This window comes from Monodelphis domestica, chromosome 2 (assembly GCF_027887165.1).
Source record: "Monodelphis domestica isolate mMonDom1 chromosome 2, mMonDom1.pri, whole genome shotgun sequence".
Lineage (NCBI taxonomy): Eukaryota > Metazoa > Chordata > Mammalia > Didelphimorphia > Didelphidae > Monodelphis > Monodelphis domestica.
Window position 1 is genome coordinate 115,728,416 of NC_077228.1, and position 15,570 is coordinate 115,743,985.

At 39.8% G+C, this 15,570-nt stretch overlaps 1 protein-coding gene across 1 annotated transcript in view; it reads left to right on the top strand.

Moving 5' to 3' along the window:
* The window catches only part of TRAF3IP3 (TRAF3 interacting protein 3), a 62,107-nt gene that overhangs the window by 24,915 nt on the left and 21,622 nt on the right, over window positions 1-15,570 (top strand). Inside the window, exons 3-9 of the mRNA XM_007481329.3 lie at window positions 1,787-2,000; window positions 6,411-6,818; window positions 7,917-8,058; window positions 8,258-8,321; window positions 8,622-8,646; window positions 9,144-9,173; window positions 9,265-9,360. Coding sequence (XP_007481391.2) covers window positions 6,477-6,818; window positions 7,917-8,058; window positions 8,258-8,321; window positions 8,622-8,646; window positions 9,144-9,173; window positions 9,265-9,360 — 699 coding nt within the window. The 5' untranslated portion in view covers window positions 1,787-2,000; window positions 6,411-6,476. The remainder of the gene's footprint in view (window positions 1-1,786; window positions 2,001-6,410; window positions 6,819-7,916; window positions 8,059-8,257; window positions 8,322-8,621; window positions 8,647-9,143; window positions 9,174-9,264; window positions 9,361-15,570) is intronic.

The following is a 15,570-nucleotide window of genomic DNA, read 5'->3' on the forward strand; positions in this document are numbered from 1 at the left end:
TATACAAGGTATTAAAATCCACTAACCTGAAGGTAGTATTAAAGAGAATGTGCAAGGATTGAAGAAAAAACAGGTAGGTGATATTGTGGTTCAGAAGGACAAATTGAAGAAGGGATTCTTGAAACAGATAATGAACCTGGCACAGACAATATATAATCATGATGGGAGGCTTTGACTAGCCACTCATCTTTGGAGGTCTCTGCTAAAAATTGAGTAGCTGACAAATTCTTATCTTGCCTTGATGATAATTTTATTCTTTAGAAGATAGAAAAAGTAATGAGAGTAATTGTTATTCTTGTCACGATTTCAGAATTAATAGGCAAGTTGCCTGGAAAATAATGGAACTCTTGGGAGCCAATGACCATGCCATCTTAGAATTTATGATAACATAGCCTAATATGTGTGCTATGTTACACATAGCAGTTACTTAATAAGTGTTTGTTGAATGTATCTTGGTCTTTACCAAACCAGATTTCAAATACTTCAGAATTGGTGCAAAGGAAACAAAAGGTTATTAAGAAAGAAAATCTGGTGACAATCTCATAATTGATTATGATGAGGAAGAAAGAGAGTTGTATCTACAGAATGCCAAGGGCTTATAAGAACAAGATAAAGAAGGTTCAAGTCTCTTATCACCTAAGGTTTTTGGTTGTAGTGGACATGCACAAGAAAATTTTGCCCTAGAATTTTTTCCCATGATACTTGGGCCTCATTGGGAGAGATTTCCTAGACTATATTTCCAGGAATGTGTGATTTCATTTACATGAGAGACTGATGGTGGGAATGTTCTGGGAAGTGGTCAGAACTTCAACTAAGTAAATGAAAGAAATGCACACACACAGTGGATATCTAGGCAGCTTTGAGCTGCATCAAGAGGGGGGAGGAGAGCCACAAAAAGATTTCTTAGTTCCTAAGTCATCTTCTTTGACTGAACCAGCTCCCTGTAGAAGCAACTGGGAGGGAAAATGAATCAGGAAAATAATTCACTTGATAACTACCACAAATGAAGAAGAAAAAATCTTAAATGTTAAATGTATTGATAATGACCAAGCTTGGGTTTTACAAAAAAGAAAAAAGAAAGAAAGAAAAAGAAAAGGGGTATCTCCCACCTTTTTTAAGCAGTGGGGGACTATAGATAAGGGAACATCTCCCAAGCTTTCAGATTCCATTATGTGTTAGTTTTGCTGAATTGCTTTTTTTAGCTTTCTTTTTTATTTTTTGTTATAAGGGATGCTTTCCAGGTAGAAGAGGGGGAATGATTATGTTTGGAAATGACAGTAATGTAAAAACAAAAGGTAACCTTCTAAACAGTTTAAATCAAGGCAGCTAGGTGGCACAGCAAATTGAGCACCAGGGCTAGAGTCAGGAGGACCTAGGTTCCAATCTGACTTCAGTCATTTCCTAGTTGTATGACCCTGGGCAAGTCACTTAATCCTGTTTACCTAGCCCTTGCAAGAGTTGTTACTAAGACAGAGTCTTAAAAAATATTTTTTTAAATCATGTCTTTTTCAGAAACAAAAAGTTTATATCCAGAATAAAAGTATCATCTTCTTCCATTCCCAGAATGACAATTCCCTGAAAAGTTACCCCACAATTTAGCAGACCCAGTGGCCAGAAGATAAGAATCACTACTGATAGGACAATCACAGACCCACCCATTGAGAGACTCTTAAATCTAGTTCTCAAGGCTTCAGGGACTGAGGGTTCTCCCCTAGCCATACCAATAAGTAAGAGAGGAACTGGAGTTTGTAAGGGCTGTGACTTCATCTGTTTCCTGTTTCAACAGAACTACTGAAAAAGAAAGGTCGGTGGAGGAGGGAAATGTCATCAAGGATTGGAACGGCGGATTGAAAACCCCAAACTTCACCCATTTCTCTTGCCCCATCTGAGACCAGTGTCGAATTTGATCCTCTAGAGAACCAGAATGTTAAGGCCCCAACATTGCTGCTACTCAGAATACTTCCTTCTGCTGCTGGCCTGAAAGCATCTGAAACAAAAAGGTAACTGGGGAAGAAGCATGTGTGTTTTTGCTGGTATCCATATTTTGGCCTCTGACTTTGGGGTGGGTCAGAGGAGATTTTCATGTTAAATCTGCCTGAAAAAAAAATAAAGAAAGAAAGAAACACTAGAATACTGTTGGGCACCTGGAAAAGCAGAGGAAAAACAGAGTTAAATCTCAAAAAGTTCCAGTCAAAGGGGACAGGGGGGTAGTTTTCATTTCTCCTCTGTGAAACATAAGAAAAGAAACAAATATATATTCACAGATTTAGAGCTGAAAAGGATCTTAGAATTCATCTAGGTCAGCCCCTTCATTTTATAGATAAAGCAACTGAGGTTCAGAGAGATTAAGTGACTTGCCCAACGAGTAATAAGTAATAACTAACAAGTGGAAGAGACAAAGAACAAAGTCTTCCGGTTACAAAGTCAGCATTCTGTCCACCACTCAGTCTGAATGAATGAATGAATGAATGAATGGATGGATGGATGGATGGATGAAATACAGTTATCTCTCCAGAAAGGCTTAGGGTTCAAGCTATTTGAAGACAGGTAAATTAAATAGATACCCTATCAAGGCTCTCTTCTAACCTGAATTTCATTTATTTACTACTACGTCTTCTCTAAGTTCCTGCTGGAGAGTATAGGAACTCATCTTTAGATCTAGAAGCCATCTAGCTCCATCCCCTCATTTTTATGGGTAAGGAACTGAAACCCAGAGAGATTAATTGGCCTGTTTAGGATCACAGAGCTTATTGTAGTTTAAGTAAAATTTGAAACTAAGTCTTCCAGACCCCCAATCAGGTACTCTGTCCTTCACCTCATATCACCTCTCAGGAGTTTCCCCTCCTCTCTCCAACTCCTAAGACAACAGACAGACACGGCTCTTACTCATGCAGGAAGTTCTGATGATTCAGCAAACTGTCTTGTTGGCATGAAGTCCCTCAGGAACAGGGGGTGCCAACCCAGGGGGCAAGCAAGGCCAAGTACGATGTCGGTGCAGGAAAGAGGCAGATGCTGCTTAATCTAAAGACACAAACTTCCTCACCCTTTAAGAGTGCCTCCCTTTGGCATACTCCTTCCTAGGTAAAAGGATTGAAAGAGGGGAACCAACAATGCCACAGCTTCCCTTCCTGGCCTCACTGAAGCCCACATTACTAACTGAGCACCAGGTATTCCTTATAGATGCCACAAACCAGACCCATCACCAAGAGGGAATATCTTCTCAGTCTGGCCCTTCTAGGAACTGGTCAGAATACCGAATTTTCTAGGGTCTCTATTCCCTTTTTCTTCCTTTGCCTATATCTCTAGTGCCTGGACTGGCAGACTTCCTATTTCTGGAAAATCCCAAGACTTTGACCATTCTGCTGCCTGTATGACAGGTCCAGACACATCTCTCTAGAGCTCAGGAAAGCTCCTTTCAGTACTTTCCAGAAAAATCCACCTGAGAGGCTGAGTATGCCAGGATGGATCAATAAGTTTCTGCAATGTGACACACACACAGGCAGGTGCTAAGAATACAAACAAAAGTGAAGGGGGAAAAAAGTCCGTCCTCAAGGAGTCAGAATTTTTATCGTATTGGGGAAATAAAACATACATAAGCCTGGCACAGAATCAGAGCCGAATGAATGTTGGCACCCGTGTAAGGATACATAAGATGGGAACAGGGCAAAGCCAGGGGAAGTCCTGAGACTATGAGAATCGACGAAATCTGGAGAAGTCCTTTCTGCCAGGGCCTGTATCTGCTCATTGCTGAACTATTAACTGGATCAATGTAGCCATCTGAGCTAGAGAATCGTGTCCTCTCCCTCTTTCCCACCCCTGCCTCTATCATCTTCCTCAGTGGGAGGAAGGGGAGTCATTTAAATTATTCAGATCATTTACTTCAGCTACAGAGCCTAGGAGGCAATTGGAGTCACTAAGAACTAGTCAAAGTCAGAGGCAGGATAGAGGTGGCTAGAACATTGTCTCAGACAAAGTGGACTTCAAGATGTCCCCCATCTCCCAACCACTCTCTTCCCATCCCAGTCATGTATGTGCCTTCCTGATTGTCCAGCCTGAACAACAACAATACTAAACTAGGCTATAAGGGACATTCCCCAATTTCCACACTGCCTAAATATTATAAACACCCCCCAAAAAAAAACTTTGAGCAATTACCTACTCCCCACCCAGCTTAGGGAGCATCCCATCCTAAGGGCACCCGTGGGAGGAGAGGACAGGATGCACAATTCCCCCTAAGAGATGGCAGACTCAGATTCATTGGGGTCCATCCAGCTTGATCTCAGCAGCTGCTAGAGAGGGAAATGAAAGGCCTGTATAAGACCACAAGGCAGGATGTAGAGGAAAGGTAGGTGGGGCAAAAGTTGAGGGGAGAGGGGAAGTAAGAGGGGAGAAGAGTAACAAGTATCAAGAAAGCCTGAAGTCTGGGTACTAGACACAAGGTGAGATGTTAAGGCCATGCAGGGGTGAGACAGTATGATCTTCGCCCCTAGCAAGGGTCCTAGGAGGAGTTCATAGACCTACATCTATAGTTCTGTCCTCTGAAGCCTAGTGATGCTAAGGGTGAAAGGACGATCCAAGGAGAGTTGGTGGGCAGTTCTGATGCAGGCTTAGGAGACAGAGAGGTCCAGTCTTCTTGGGCAGATTCTCTTTAAAATGGAGTCCTCTTGACTTAGGAGAAAGAATGCTACCCACATCCAGAGGAAGAACTGTGGGAGTAGAAACACAGAAGAAAAGCAACTGTTTGATCACATGGGTCCATGGGGATATGACTGCAGATGTAGACTCTAAACGATCACCCTAGTACAAATGTTAATAATACAGAAACTGGTCATGATCGATGACACATGTAAAACCCAATGGAATTGCTCATTGGCTATGGGAGAGGGGTAGGAGGAGGGGAGGGAAAGAACATGAATCATGTAACAGTGAAAAAATATTCTAAATTAAATAAATCAATAAATACATTTTTTAAAGAATTTTTTAAAATAGAGTCCTCTTCCTAGAGTTATTGAGCCAGGAACTGAAATGTTGCATGTAGCAGGCAGCCAATAATTGATTTAATTTAATTTAATTTAAACTAGGGCTAAGCGTCAAGTCCTGTCTCATGAGCTGAGACTGGGGTTTGGTATAGAAGAGGAACATTGATCTTGGGGCTCAACAATGGAGGGACAACAGTGGGATTTCCAGTCTAGGACTTGGGTTGGGACCAGGCCTACATGCCTTAAGAATGGATATTGGCAGATTCTAGTAACAGTTTATTATAAGATGGTTGTGAAGATGCTGACTCTTCTCAGGGTGGAAAACTGCAGAGTCTGGAGAAATCTCAAGCAAATCTTATCAAGGCCCTGAAAAATGAAGCTTGATCTCCACAGCTAAGTGCAGTTGGGCAAAATAGATAAAACGCTGGGACCCAGAGTCAGGAAGACTTGAGTTCCAATCAAGATGCTTACTAGCTATGTGATCCTGAGTGAGTCACTTCACCTCTGTCTGCCTCAGTTTCCTCAACTGCAAAATGTGAAATAGCACCTTTTCCCAGGGTTATTGTGAAGATTAAGTGAAATAATATTTGTAAATTGCTTAGCACGATGCCTGGCACTTAGTAGGTGCTTAATAAATGTTTATTCTCTTCCCTTCTCCTCCTTCTTGGCAAAGGTAGGAGTCCAAGGGTAGAACACAGCATACACTGAAATACTTTTTTAGTGTTAGTTCATTTTGGAGAAATTTTTTCCCTTTTTTTAATTCTTTGTTATAAGAAATGGTTCTCTGAGAGAGGGGAAAGGAGAGATATGTTGGAAAATTTAGGAGTTATAAAACTAAAGATACAAATAAAAATTTCTTTAAAAAAAAAACAAAGTCTGAGAGCAACTAAGTGCTTCAATGGATAGAGGGCCAGGCCTGGAAATGGGAGGTCCTGGGTTCAAATCTGGCCTCAGATATTGCTTAACTGCGTGACTCCAAAAAAGTCACTTAATTCTAACTGCCTAGCCCTTACCCACTCTTCTGCCTTGGAACCTATATATTCAGTATGAATTCTAAGACAGAAAAAAAGAGTTTTTAAAAAAATATGAAGTCTTGCCTCAACTAAACACTCATATCCTGAAAATCTGAATGCTCATTATAGTTCTTACATAATACAAGTTCATTGCATCCCTGAGTAGGAAGGATAGAAAAGGGAAGATAACATTTCCCATTTTAAAAAAGAGTAGCCTGAAAGCAAGAGAAAAATAGAAACTTGCCTAAGAGATAGAACTTGACAATGGACTAAGGAAGTCAGACTCCAGAATAGCATTCTACTCTCTCCTTGTTTGTCCCTCTTCCTTTTAGGAGAAAAGGGATTTTTTGGTTTCATTTGGTTTGGTTTGGTTTTTCTGTTCCACTCATTCAAAATCCTTGTCCTTCCTGCCTCTTAGCTGGCTCTAGGATAAAGCTGCTGACCTAGGAACCAAAGGCCAATCAGAACAAGTCAATAAGGCATCATGATCCACCTAGATTCCATTCCGACAGCCAGCCCAGCTCAGGGTGCTGAGACCTATGAGGCCAAGTGTGAGCGTCGACAAGAGATCCGAGAGAGCCGCCGCCACCGACCCAACATGACTACGTGCCGCCAGGTGGAGCGGACCAAAAGGAGACCTCCCAGTCATCAGACCCAGAGCCCCCGTCAACAGCAATTTCTGAAGAGAAGGAACTTGGAGGTAGAAGAAAGGAAGGTGAAAAGCTCATCATCTGAGACCTCAGAGCTCTTAAGAAAGGAAGGCCAGGAAAGTAACCTAAAGGTATCCAAACTCTACAGCAGCATGAAGTCATCCTCTGGACAACAGGTAACCATAACATGGGGATGTTCTCTACATTATTCACACTAGTCTGGGGCTGGGGGAGGAAGAATAAGAAATAAACTCACTGTAAAATTATTTTAAATAAATCCCTTTTCTTTCAACTATATAATAAAACTGCAATTAAACATGGCTAACTTAATCAGAGTTCTCAACCAACTTCTTGCTTCTGGAGGCTCACCATATTGGTACTGGACTCAGGGTAGACACCCATTTGGCTCAGATTTCTTGTAGTTCGTAATTCCTGAGCTCAAGTAATCCAAAAGCCTCAGCCTCTCAAGGAGCAAAGATTACAGTTGTGTACCAGCATACCTGACCAACCCTTTTAATTTCTAAACTTTTTAAAGATCTTCCTAAAATATCTCAAATATATATATATGAAAATATATATATATATATATATCCTTCCTTGGTAAGGATGATATAGAATGGAAATGTAAATGGAAGGGTTTTTGTTGTTTTTTAGTTGACTGCATATCTTGGAGCTATTGATGATAGCCTTAGAGCTATTCATTTCAATACATGTGTTACATATATTACATCATACGAGGTACAAATGATGCAAAGATGAAAAATGTCATTGGGTCTGCCATTTAGGGAACTGACAAACTAATAGAGTGATGAGAACTTAGTAACTAAAATAAAAGTGGCAATGCAACAAATAGATGAGAAGTCAAGGGGGGAAATTTGCATTCCATGGAAGAGGCTATTGCTTCCAGATAGAATTAGGAAAGGCAATAAAGGGAGGCGATACTTGAGCTGGACATGGGGGAAGAGACATAAATATGGACAGAACAAATAATAGATCTAGAGCCAGAAGAGACCTTGGAAGCCAACTAGTCAAACCCATTTATTTCATAGATGAGAAAACCAGTTCAAGGGCATTAAGTGACTTACCCAAAGTCACACAGGGTTAAGTGTCAGAAGTGGAATGTGAACAGGTCTTCTGACTCCCAAGTCAATTCTCTTTCCATTGTACCACACTGATGTTTAGACTCAGTAAAGTTTTTCACTTCTTTGTAGGGGGTTGGAACTTATCTCGGTGCTTTGGGAATTGGTCTTTATCATCTCTTGATTTCTTTGCAGGAATTTGAGACCAGCACCACGTTTTTTTCAATCCAACACCATCCTCTCCCAGGAGACCACAGGGATCCATCTGATCATCCTTCCACTTGTGAAGACTTGCCAGTGGAGGTTATAGTCAAAAAGCCACTCACACTCCATCAAGGTAAAAGGAAGATCCTTTCCCCCATTGATATAAGGCCATGAGGATAGACATCCAGGAGTGACTCCAGCTTACTGTCAATAGCCCACCCTACCCAAGCCACTGTCTTTGTCCAGGACCATTCTCTCCTGTCCCTCTGACAGTTTCAGAGTTAGAGCTTCACTCCAACCATGCTTCTCCCCTACTTCCCTCTCTTCTTCAGGTACACAGACAGAATCATTAGGAGAACAACTGACAATTAAAAATGATGCTAGCCAGCAAACCAAGTAAGTATTACCATGATTATTTTCTGGTCCCAAATCCCTAACATTCCTATTCCCCTAGTCAGACTCTTATACCATGTGGGCTCTCAAAGGATGGGAGGAAGTAGGGACAATTTATATAGATGTGTGTGTGTGTGTGTGTGTGTGTGTGTGTGTGTGTGTGTACACATACATACAAACATATATTCCTTTCCTTTAATATTAGAAGGAAAGTAAGGTACCATAATCTAGGGGAAAGAACAGAATGAAAAGTCCAACTATCCAAATCCAATGGCAATCTCCTTTTATTTTTTCTTTTCTCAGTTGCGGAATTGCAGTCCTAGATAAGGTAAGAGAAACTCAAACTGGAAGGGCACACTCCTTGCATAGTGGAGTTATTCATAAGGCAAGCAGGTGGACAAAAAAGTGGAGCTATGATCTTAAAATAAAATTCTGGTAAAATCCAGGATAGATATCAAAAACTCATTAAGAGTTCGAAAGGACCTAAAGATCATATGGTTCATTTTACAGATGAAGAATTAATATAGGGTAAATGACTTTCCCAGAATTATGCAGGTAGAAAATAACAAAGCCAGGATTCAAATGAATGAATAAGTGAAAAATGCAGTTATTAAATTTTGATTAATTTAGTTTATTAAGGGCTTGTTTCAAATCTAAGGCCCTTCCAACCATACCACTTGCCTAAGGTCACAGAATCTATTCATATATTTAATTAACAAGCATCTTGTAAGCATCTATCATGTGCTAGACACACATGCATACATATACATTTCAACCAGGTCAAGGACATTAAGTTCTTTTCAATATCTTTCTCTTTCTTCTTAGGATATTATCCAACTTTCTGACTACCTCAAAGTAAGTATAAGCGAGCATCTAATCCACGGATGCCAGTTAGCCCTATTTGTCTCTCCCAGTATAATTTATCCTTGCTTCACTTCACTTTCAGGAAGCCCTGCAGAGAGAGCTGGTTCTGAAGCAGAAGATGATGGTTCTCCAAGAGCTTCTGGCTACACTCCTTCAAACTTCTGACAGGTCTTGGAAGGTAAGGACAATCCCTTTCCATGCATGTGGTCCATTCGATTTAACAAGCATTATATGCAAATCACTATGATGGGTGCAAAGACAAAAAAGGAAACAGTCCCTGCCCACAAGGGGATGACATTCTACTGAGTCCAAAAACATGTAAACAGATTAGTAAAAATAACTTGAAGAGGGAGACAACACTGATAACTAAAGAACTAGGAAAGACTTGGTGAAGAAAGTGACAGACACCTGATCTGAATCATGAAAGAAGCAAAGATCCTAGGAATTTTATCACAAGAATTGAAGTGAAATATCTGAAAAGAGAAGCTGGAGACAAATTACAGAGGGCTTTGTATGCCAATCTAAAATGTTTAAGACCACTTTTGAAAAGGGTAGATGGAGGAGAAAGGGAAAGCTAAGACCCAGAGATGCTGAACAATTTCTCAGGTTGTAAAGTCCTCCTCTTGAGTCCCTCCTCAAGGAAATGTTGCCATGGAAAAAGAAGTCTAGGGATCTACCAGGAACAAGAATCTCCCCTTTTTTCTTGCAACAAAACAAATAAACAAAGTCTTCTAAATGCCCAGAGCATCAATTTCAGTTATCCCCATAAAGAACAATGAGCCTAATTTACAACTCATCCAAAGCCAAAATTAACCACAGACTAGGTCCTTCCCTCACCTTTCTACTCTATGTATTCACAGGAGCATAGACTATTGGAAACAGAAGGGACAACTCACAGATCTCTTTTAATAGATTCATTCATCCAAGGTTGCAAATGAATAGAACCAAATGAATAGAATCCAAATTTCCTGTAATGATTAAGGTTGATCAGTGACACTAAGAAAAACATCTTAAAAGGAATTTTTGATACCTGGACTCCTGCTCGCTTTATTTAAGCAAATGGATAGGCTCATAGATGCAGTATCAGAAGGGACCACAGAGGCACCTGGTTCAATTATCTGACTTTACAGATGAGGAATCTGAAGTCTGCTGAGATTAAAAGATTCAGCCAAAGTAACACAACTAAGTGTCAGAAGCAAGTTATGACCTCAAGTCCTCTGACTCCAGAGTTCTTTCCACAGTACCTCAAAAGAGCTGACTCTCTGCATACTAGCAAGAGTTCTGAATAGCTAAACAGTTGTAAAGAGATACAATTGCATGAAGCCTAGCATTCCCATGAGAAGGCCACAGGTTTTCTGCTTAGCCCCATCTGTTCAATTGTACATTCCCTCATTCTGGGTCCCCTTAGCCATAAGCTCCATTGCATGGTCAGATTTATTTAGTTAGGTGGGAAGTGAAAGGATTTTGTTTTTTTAGCAAATTGAGGACCTAGAGCTAGGGGGGGGACAATCCCAATTACTCCCTTAGGCTCTTTACTAAATGGGATAACATATGTAAAGCAAAACTGCATCTGAAATCATTACACAAATGCAAATTATTAAAATCATTGCCATACTCTGAATCCTAAATTCCTGGATTAAGTTGAGATTTGCAAATTCAATTGAAAGTAATTAAGCAATGTTCATGTGACAATATGGAAGGGGTTGAGTAGGGGGGAGATATAAAGACTGAATAATGGAGTAGCTCAGTGGCTAGAGCACTAGATCTGGAAATAGGAGGCCCTAGGTTCAAATCTAGCTTCAAACACTTCCTGGCTGTATGATCCTGGGCAAGTCATTTAACCCCAATTTCCTAGCCCTTATGACTTTTCGGAAGGAAGAAAGAAAGAAAGAAAGAAAGAAAGAAAGAAAGAAAGAAAGAAAGAAAGAAAGAAAGAAAGAAAGAAAGAAAGAAAGAAAGAAAGAAAGAAAGAAAGAAAGAAAGAAAGAAAGAAAGAAAGAAAGAAAGAAAGAAAGAAAGAAAGAAAGAAAGAAAGAAAGAAAGAAAGAAAGAAAGAAAGAAAGAAAGAAAGAAAGAAAGAAAGAAAGAAAGAAAGAAAGAAAGAAAGAAAGAAAGAAAGAAAGAAAGCTTTGTAACTCTGAGGAAGAGTTAACCTTAGTTTCCCCAACTGTAAAACTAGGATAACAACAGCACCTAACTCCCAGAATTGATGAAAGGTTCAAATGAGTTAATAATTACAAAGCACTTAACAAGGTTTCTGGCACATAGCAGGTACTCTTCAAATGTTAGCTATTGTTTATTATCCAGTAAGAAAGAGAAGAAGAAAAGACTTTCAACTCCAGACTCAAGAATGGGGAGCAGAGGTTCCTCTGACTTTGAGGCCCCATTACACCCTCCCCCAACTTCCTGTTTTTAAGTAGAGTATTCTCAACCTATTCCACTGGGCTCTCTCCCACTCATCAACTTTTACCCTAGAGGTCTCAGCTTAACTGAAAGAGGTTTCCACGGCCTCCTAGTTTGAAGAGTCTGGTCCATCTTCAAACTCCAAATGGTTTATTTTATCATTTTTTTCCTGTGCAAGGTGAGCCCCTCTGTCCCTCCTTATATAATATACTTCCCCATATAAAATACCTGCTCCTAAACTAGCCACCAGAAGCAGCCAGACTCTTAACTGGTTTTACCTAATAGGGACCCTGGCAAGCTGAGCTGATCTAGAAAGCCATGAGATGCTCCTGAGGTAGAACCCACTTGGGAGAGTGGAACAGAGAGAGCATTCAATGCTGGCAAAAAAAAAAAAGTGAGCAGAAAGAGATGGGCTGCTTCATATGGTGAGATCTCCTAGTAGACAAGCAGAGCCCCAAAGCCAGTGGAGGAGGCAGGGGATTGGCTGCCCTGGCACAGACTGCATTGATGTGGGGAAATGGGTTGTGGTTTGACACTTCCGTGAGATGAGCTGGTGATGTTTCTGGTGAAGAGAATAAGGACAAGGGGAGGGAAAGTAGAACAGCTTCAAGAATCAGGTGCTAAGAAACCCAACTCCGCAACAGCATCAGGTGTGTATGGTTGGTCTTTTTCCCCCTGCTTTAGGGTACTCATTTCTCCCAAAACAGTGAACATTGGAGGGCAGAGAAGGGTTTGGGGGAAATGAACCCTGTGGGAATACTGGAGGTAGTAAAATATTGAAGTTTTGAAGTTCCTCAAGGAATTAATCTCCTGTGAAGTAGTTCTCCCTGTGGGATCTCTTTCTTTAAAAAAAAAAAAACATCTCTTTATTCAGAAAGCAATAAACCTTCTGATCAAAGCTAGAAGTGACTTTTTACCAGCAATAATTTTAATGAATAATTCTTTTTCTGTTTACATGCTAACGTATGAGATTTCTCATGAATGACACTTAAGCATTCAGGTTTCTGGGATGATATCTGATGTGATCATTAACAAAAATTGCAGTGAAGTAGTAGACAATCTTGCAATCTAAATGCAACTGGAATTTTCTTTTCTGCCAAAGCAGCTATAAAGTTGTCAAAAAGTAATTGTCTTGCTACAAGGAACTGTTGGTCATCTTTGCCTTGATTAACTATCATGCCCAACTGAGACTCAACTCGAAAGGTTTTCACTAGATGAATGCATCATGGGCTCCCAATTACTTTGATCTTTAACATCCATTAATGGCCTTAAAAAAAGTTATTTTCTTCAATTAATAAGCAGCTATTTTCTCTTCCTTCTACCTCTTCCTACCTTGGGTTATGTGTATGTCTGTTGTGTCTCTAACTGTTAATAGTTAAACAAGGGGGCAACTGGGTAGCTCAGTGGATTGAGAGCCATGCCTAGACACGGGAGGTCTTTGGTTCAAATTTGGCCTCAGACACTTCCCAGCTGTGTGACCTTGGGCAAGTCACTTGACCCCCTTACCACTCTTCTGCCTTGGAGCCAATACACAGTATTGATTCCAAGATGGAAGGTAAGGGTTTAAAAAAATATATTTAAACAAAACAAATTCCCACATTAGCTATGTCCAAAATATGTCTCGTTTTGCATCTTAAGTCCATCACATCAAGAGGTAAGTAATGTCCTTCATCAGGGGTACTCTAGAATTGTAGTTGGTTATTATACTGATGAGTTCTTAATTGTTTCAAAGTTCTTTGTTTTTATCATGTGTATAAATTGTTCTGCTCACTTTACTCTGCATAAGTTCATACAAGTTTTCCTAGGTATCTCTGAAACCATCCCTTTCATCACTTCTTATAGCACAGTAGTATTTCATTACTTTCATATGCCATAATTTATTCAGCCTTTTCCCAATTGATGGGTAATCCCTTAGGTTCCAGTTCTCTGCCACTGCAAAAACAGTTGCTATAAATATTTTTGCATATATGGGTTCTTTCCTTCTTCCTTTGATTTCTTTGGTGTATATACCTAATAGCCTATAGTATCACTGATTCAAAAGGTATGCACAGTGTAGTCACATTTTGAGGATAGGTTCAAATTACAGCTCCATCAACTGTGCATTAATGTTGTTTTCCCAAAGGTCCTCCATAAGATATAATTTTCCTTTTGTTAACTTTGCCCAAATAATGACTGCAAGATGGAAACTCGGAGCTCTTTTAGTGTGCATTTCTCTAAAAGTTATTTTTCATGTAGCTACTGATAATGTGGATTTCTTCCTTTAAAAATCACCTGTTCATACCCTTTGACCACTAATCAGTTAGGGTTAAGGCCCTTCTATCCCTCTCCCCCCACTCCAAGGATAGAATTGGATTACACTGGATTACAAGTTGGAGAGAATATTAATTCAAATTATATATATTTTACATTATGTGATCTCTTATAGTTTGCTACTTTATGTGACTTTTGGATATTTTCACTTTCTTGAGCCTCAGTTTCCTCATCTGTTAAATGAGAGTATTGGACTAGTTCTCTAAAGTGATGTCTTCTAGTTCTAAATTCCATAATCTTATAAAAGAGAGTCCAGATTTTTAAATGCAAAATAGAAGTGGAAGAGATAATTCATTAACTTAAATTCACATTCAGCATAAATAACTAATATTAGATACTTTTTCTTAGAATAAGTAGCTAGGTAGTAAGAGAACATTAGCACAAAGCCACTATTTAAAGTGGTGAACAGCAGTGGAGAAAGAGAGAAAAGACTCACCTCTGTTCTTTTAAAGACCAGAGTCTGGTCAACTTTACACTTGGGTCCAGTGGTCAGAGAATAGTTGAAAAAGTCCAAGACTGCAAGTACTAAAGCCTAGTTTTGTCATTAACAAGCTTGGGCAAGTCACTTCATTCTCTAAAATTTAATTTCTTCATCATAAAATGAGGGACTTGGACAAGACGATTTTTACCTTCTCTTCTGGGACTAATAACTTATAATCCCATGGATGCATTTGGACCTCCAAAGGATAGATGAATTGTCAGGGATATTCTAGACTCTACTGTTAGGTTAGGTTGCTCTTGGAGAAGCTGAAACTACCTTGATCATTCTTCTATCTATCTGTTGCCTGTAGAAGTTTGACTGAGGCATTTAGAAGAAAACAGAAGTAAGATTTTTGTTTTGCTTTGTTTCAACAAATTTTTTTAAGTTTCAAATATAAGACAGGAAGGACAGAGGGCGGAGTTCCTGTTGGTTAGAAGAGGAGTCACTATTTAAGATCAAAATGGAAGGTGAATGATGCTGCTTTCTTTACCCCTGAAGTAGTCCAGAAAAGTGGAAGAGCATCTCAAGTGGAAATGAAATAGCTCACTGATGCTTTGGTGCTCTGGTATTGGATGGAAGTGGGGAAGGAAAAGGGGGAGTTTGTGTGTGGAGGAGGATCCAAGGCAGAAAAGGGATCCCCATTCTTCCCTTTCTAGCTAACTCTAACCTGGGGTTAAATGAGGAAAGCCAATGGGGTTTTAGAGGACAAACAAACCTAGATATGTGTAGAATCTAACTGAAGGAAGCAAGGCTGACAATGCAATGAATGGACCCACAGACCCTCTAGCAGCTGAGAATGGGCTAGGAGAGACTGGAGCAGGAAGCTGTGAGCACTAAATTAGTTATTACCACCAACAGTCTTTTTTTCTAGGAGATAAGGTTTTGTTGGGTTTAGTTTGTTCTTTCCTGGAAGTGAAGAACTAACTTATAATTTCATTACCAATATAGATCAGAACCTGCTCTTCAATTTACAGTTTTATAGAGTTAGCTGAGGACTCTGAACAGTTGTGACTTGTCCAGGGTCACAACAACGCCAGGATATGCCAAGAACCTCCACCTAAATCTTCAAGCTACAAGGGTGGCACTCTATCCAGTGGGCCTTTTTAAAAACCCTTACCTTCTATATTGGAACTGATAAAAGTATTGGTTCTAAGGCAAAACAGCCATAAAGACCAAACAATTGAGGTTAAGTGA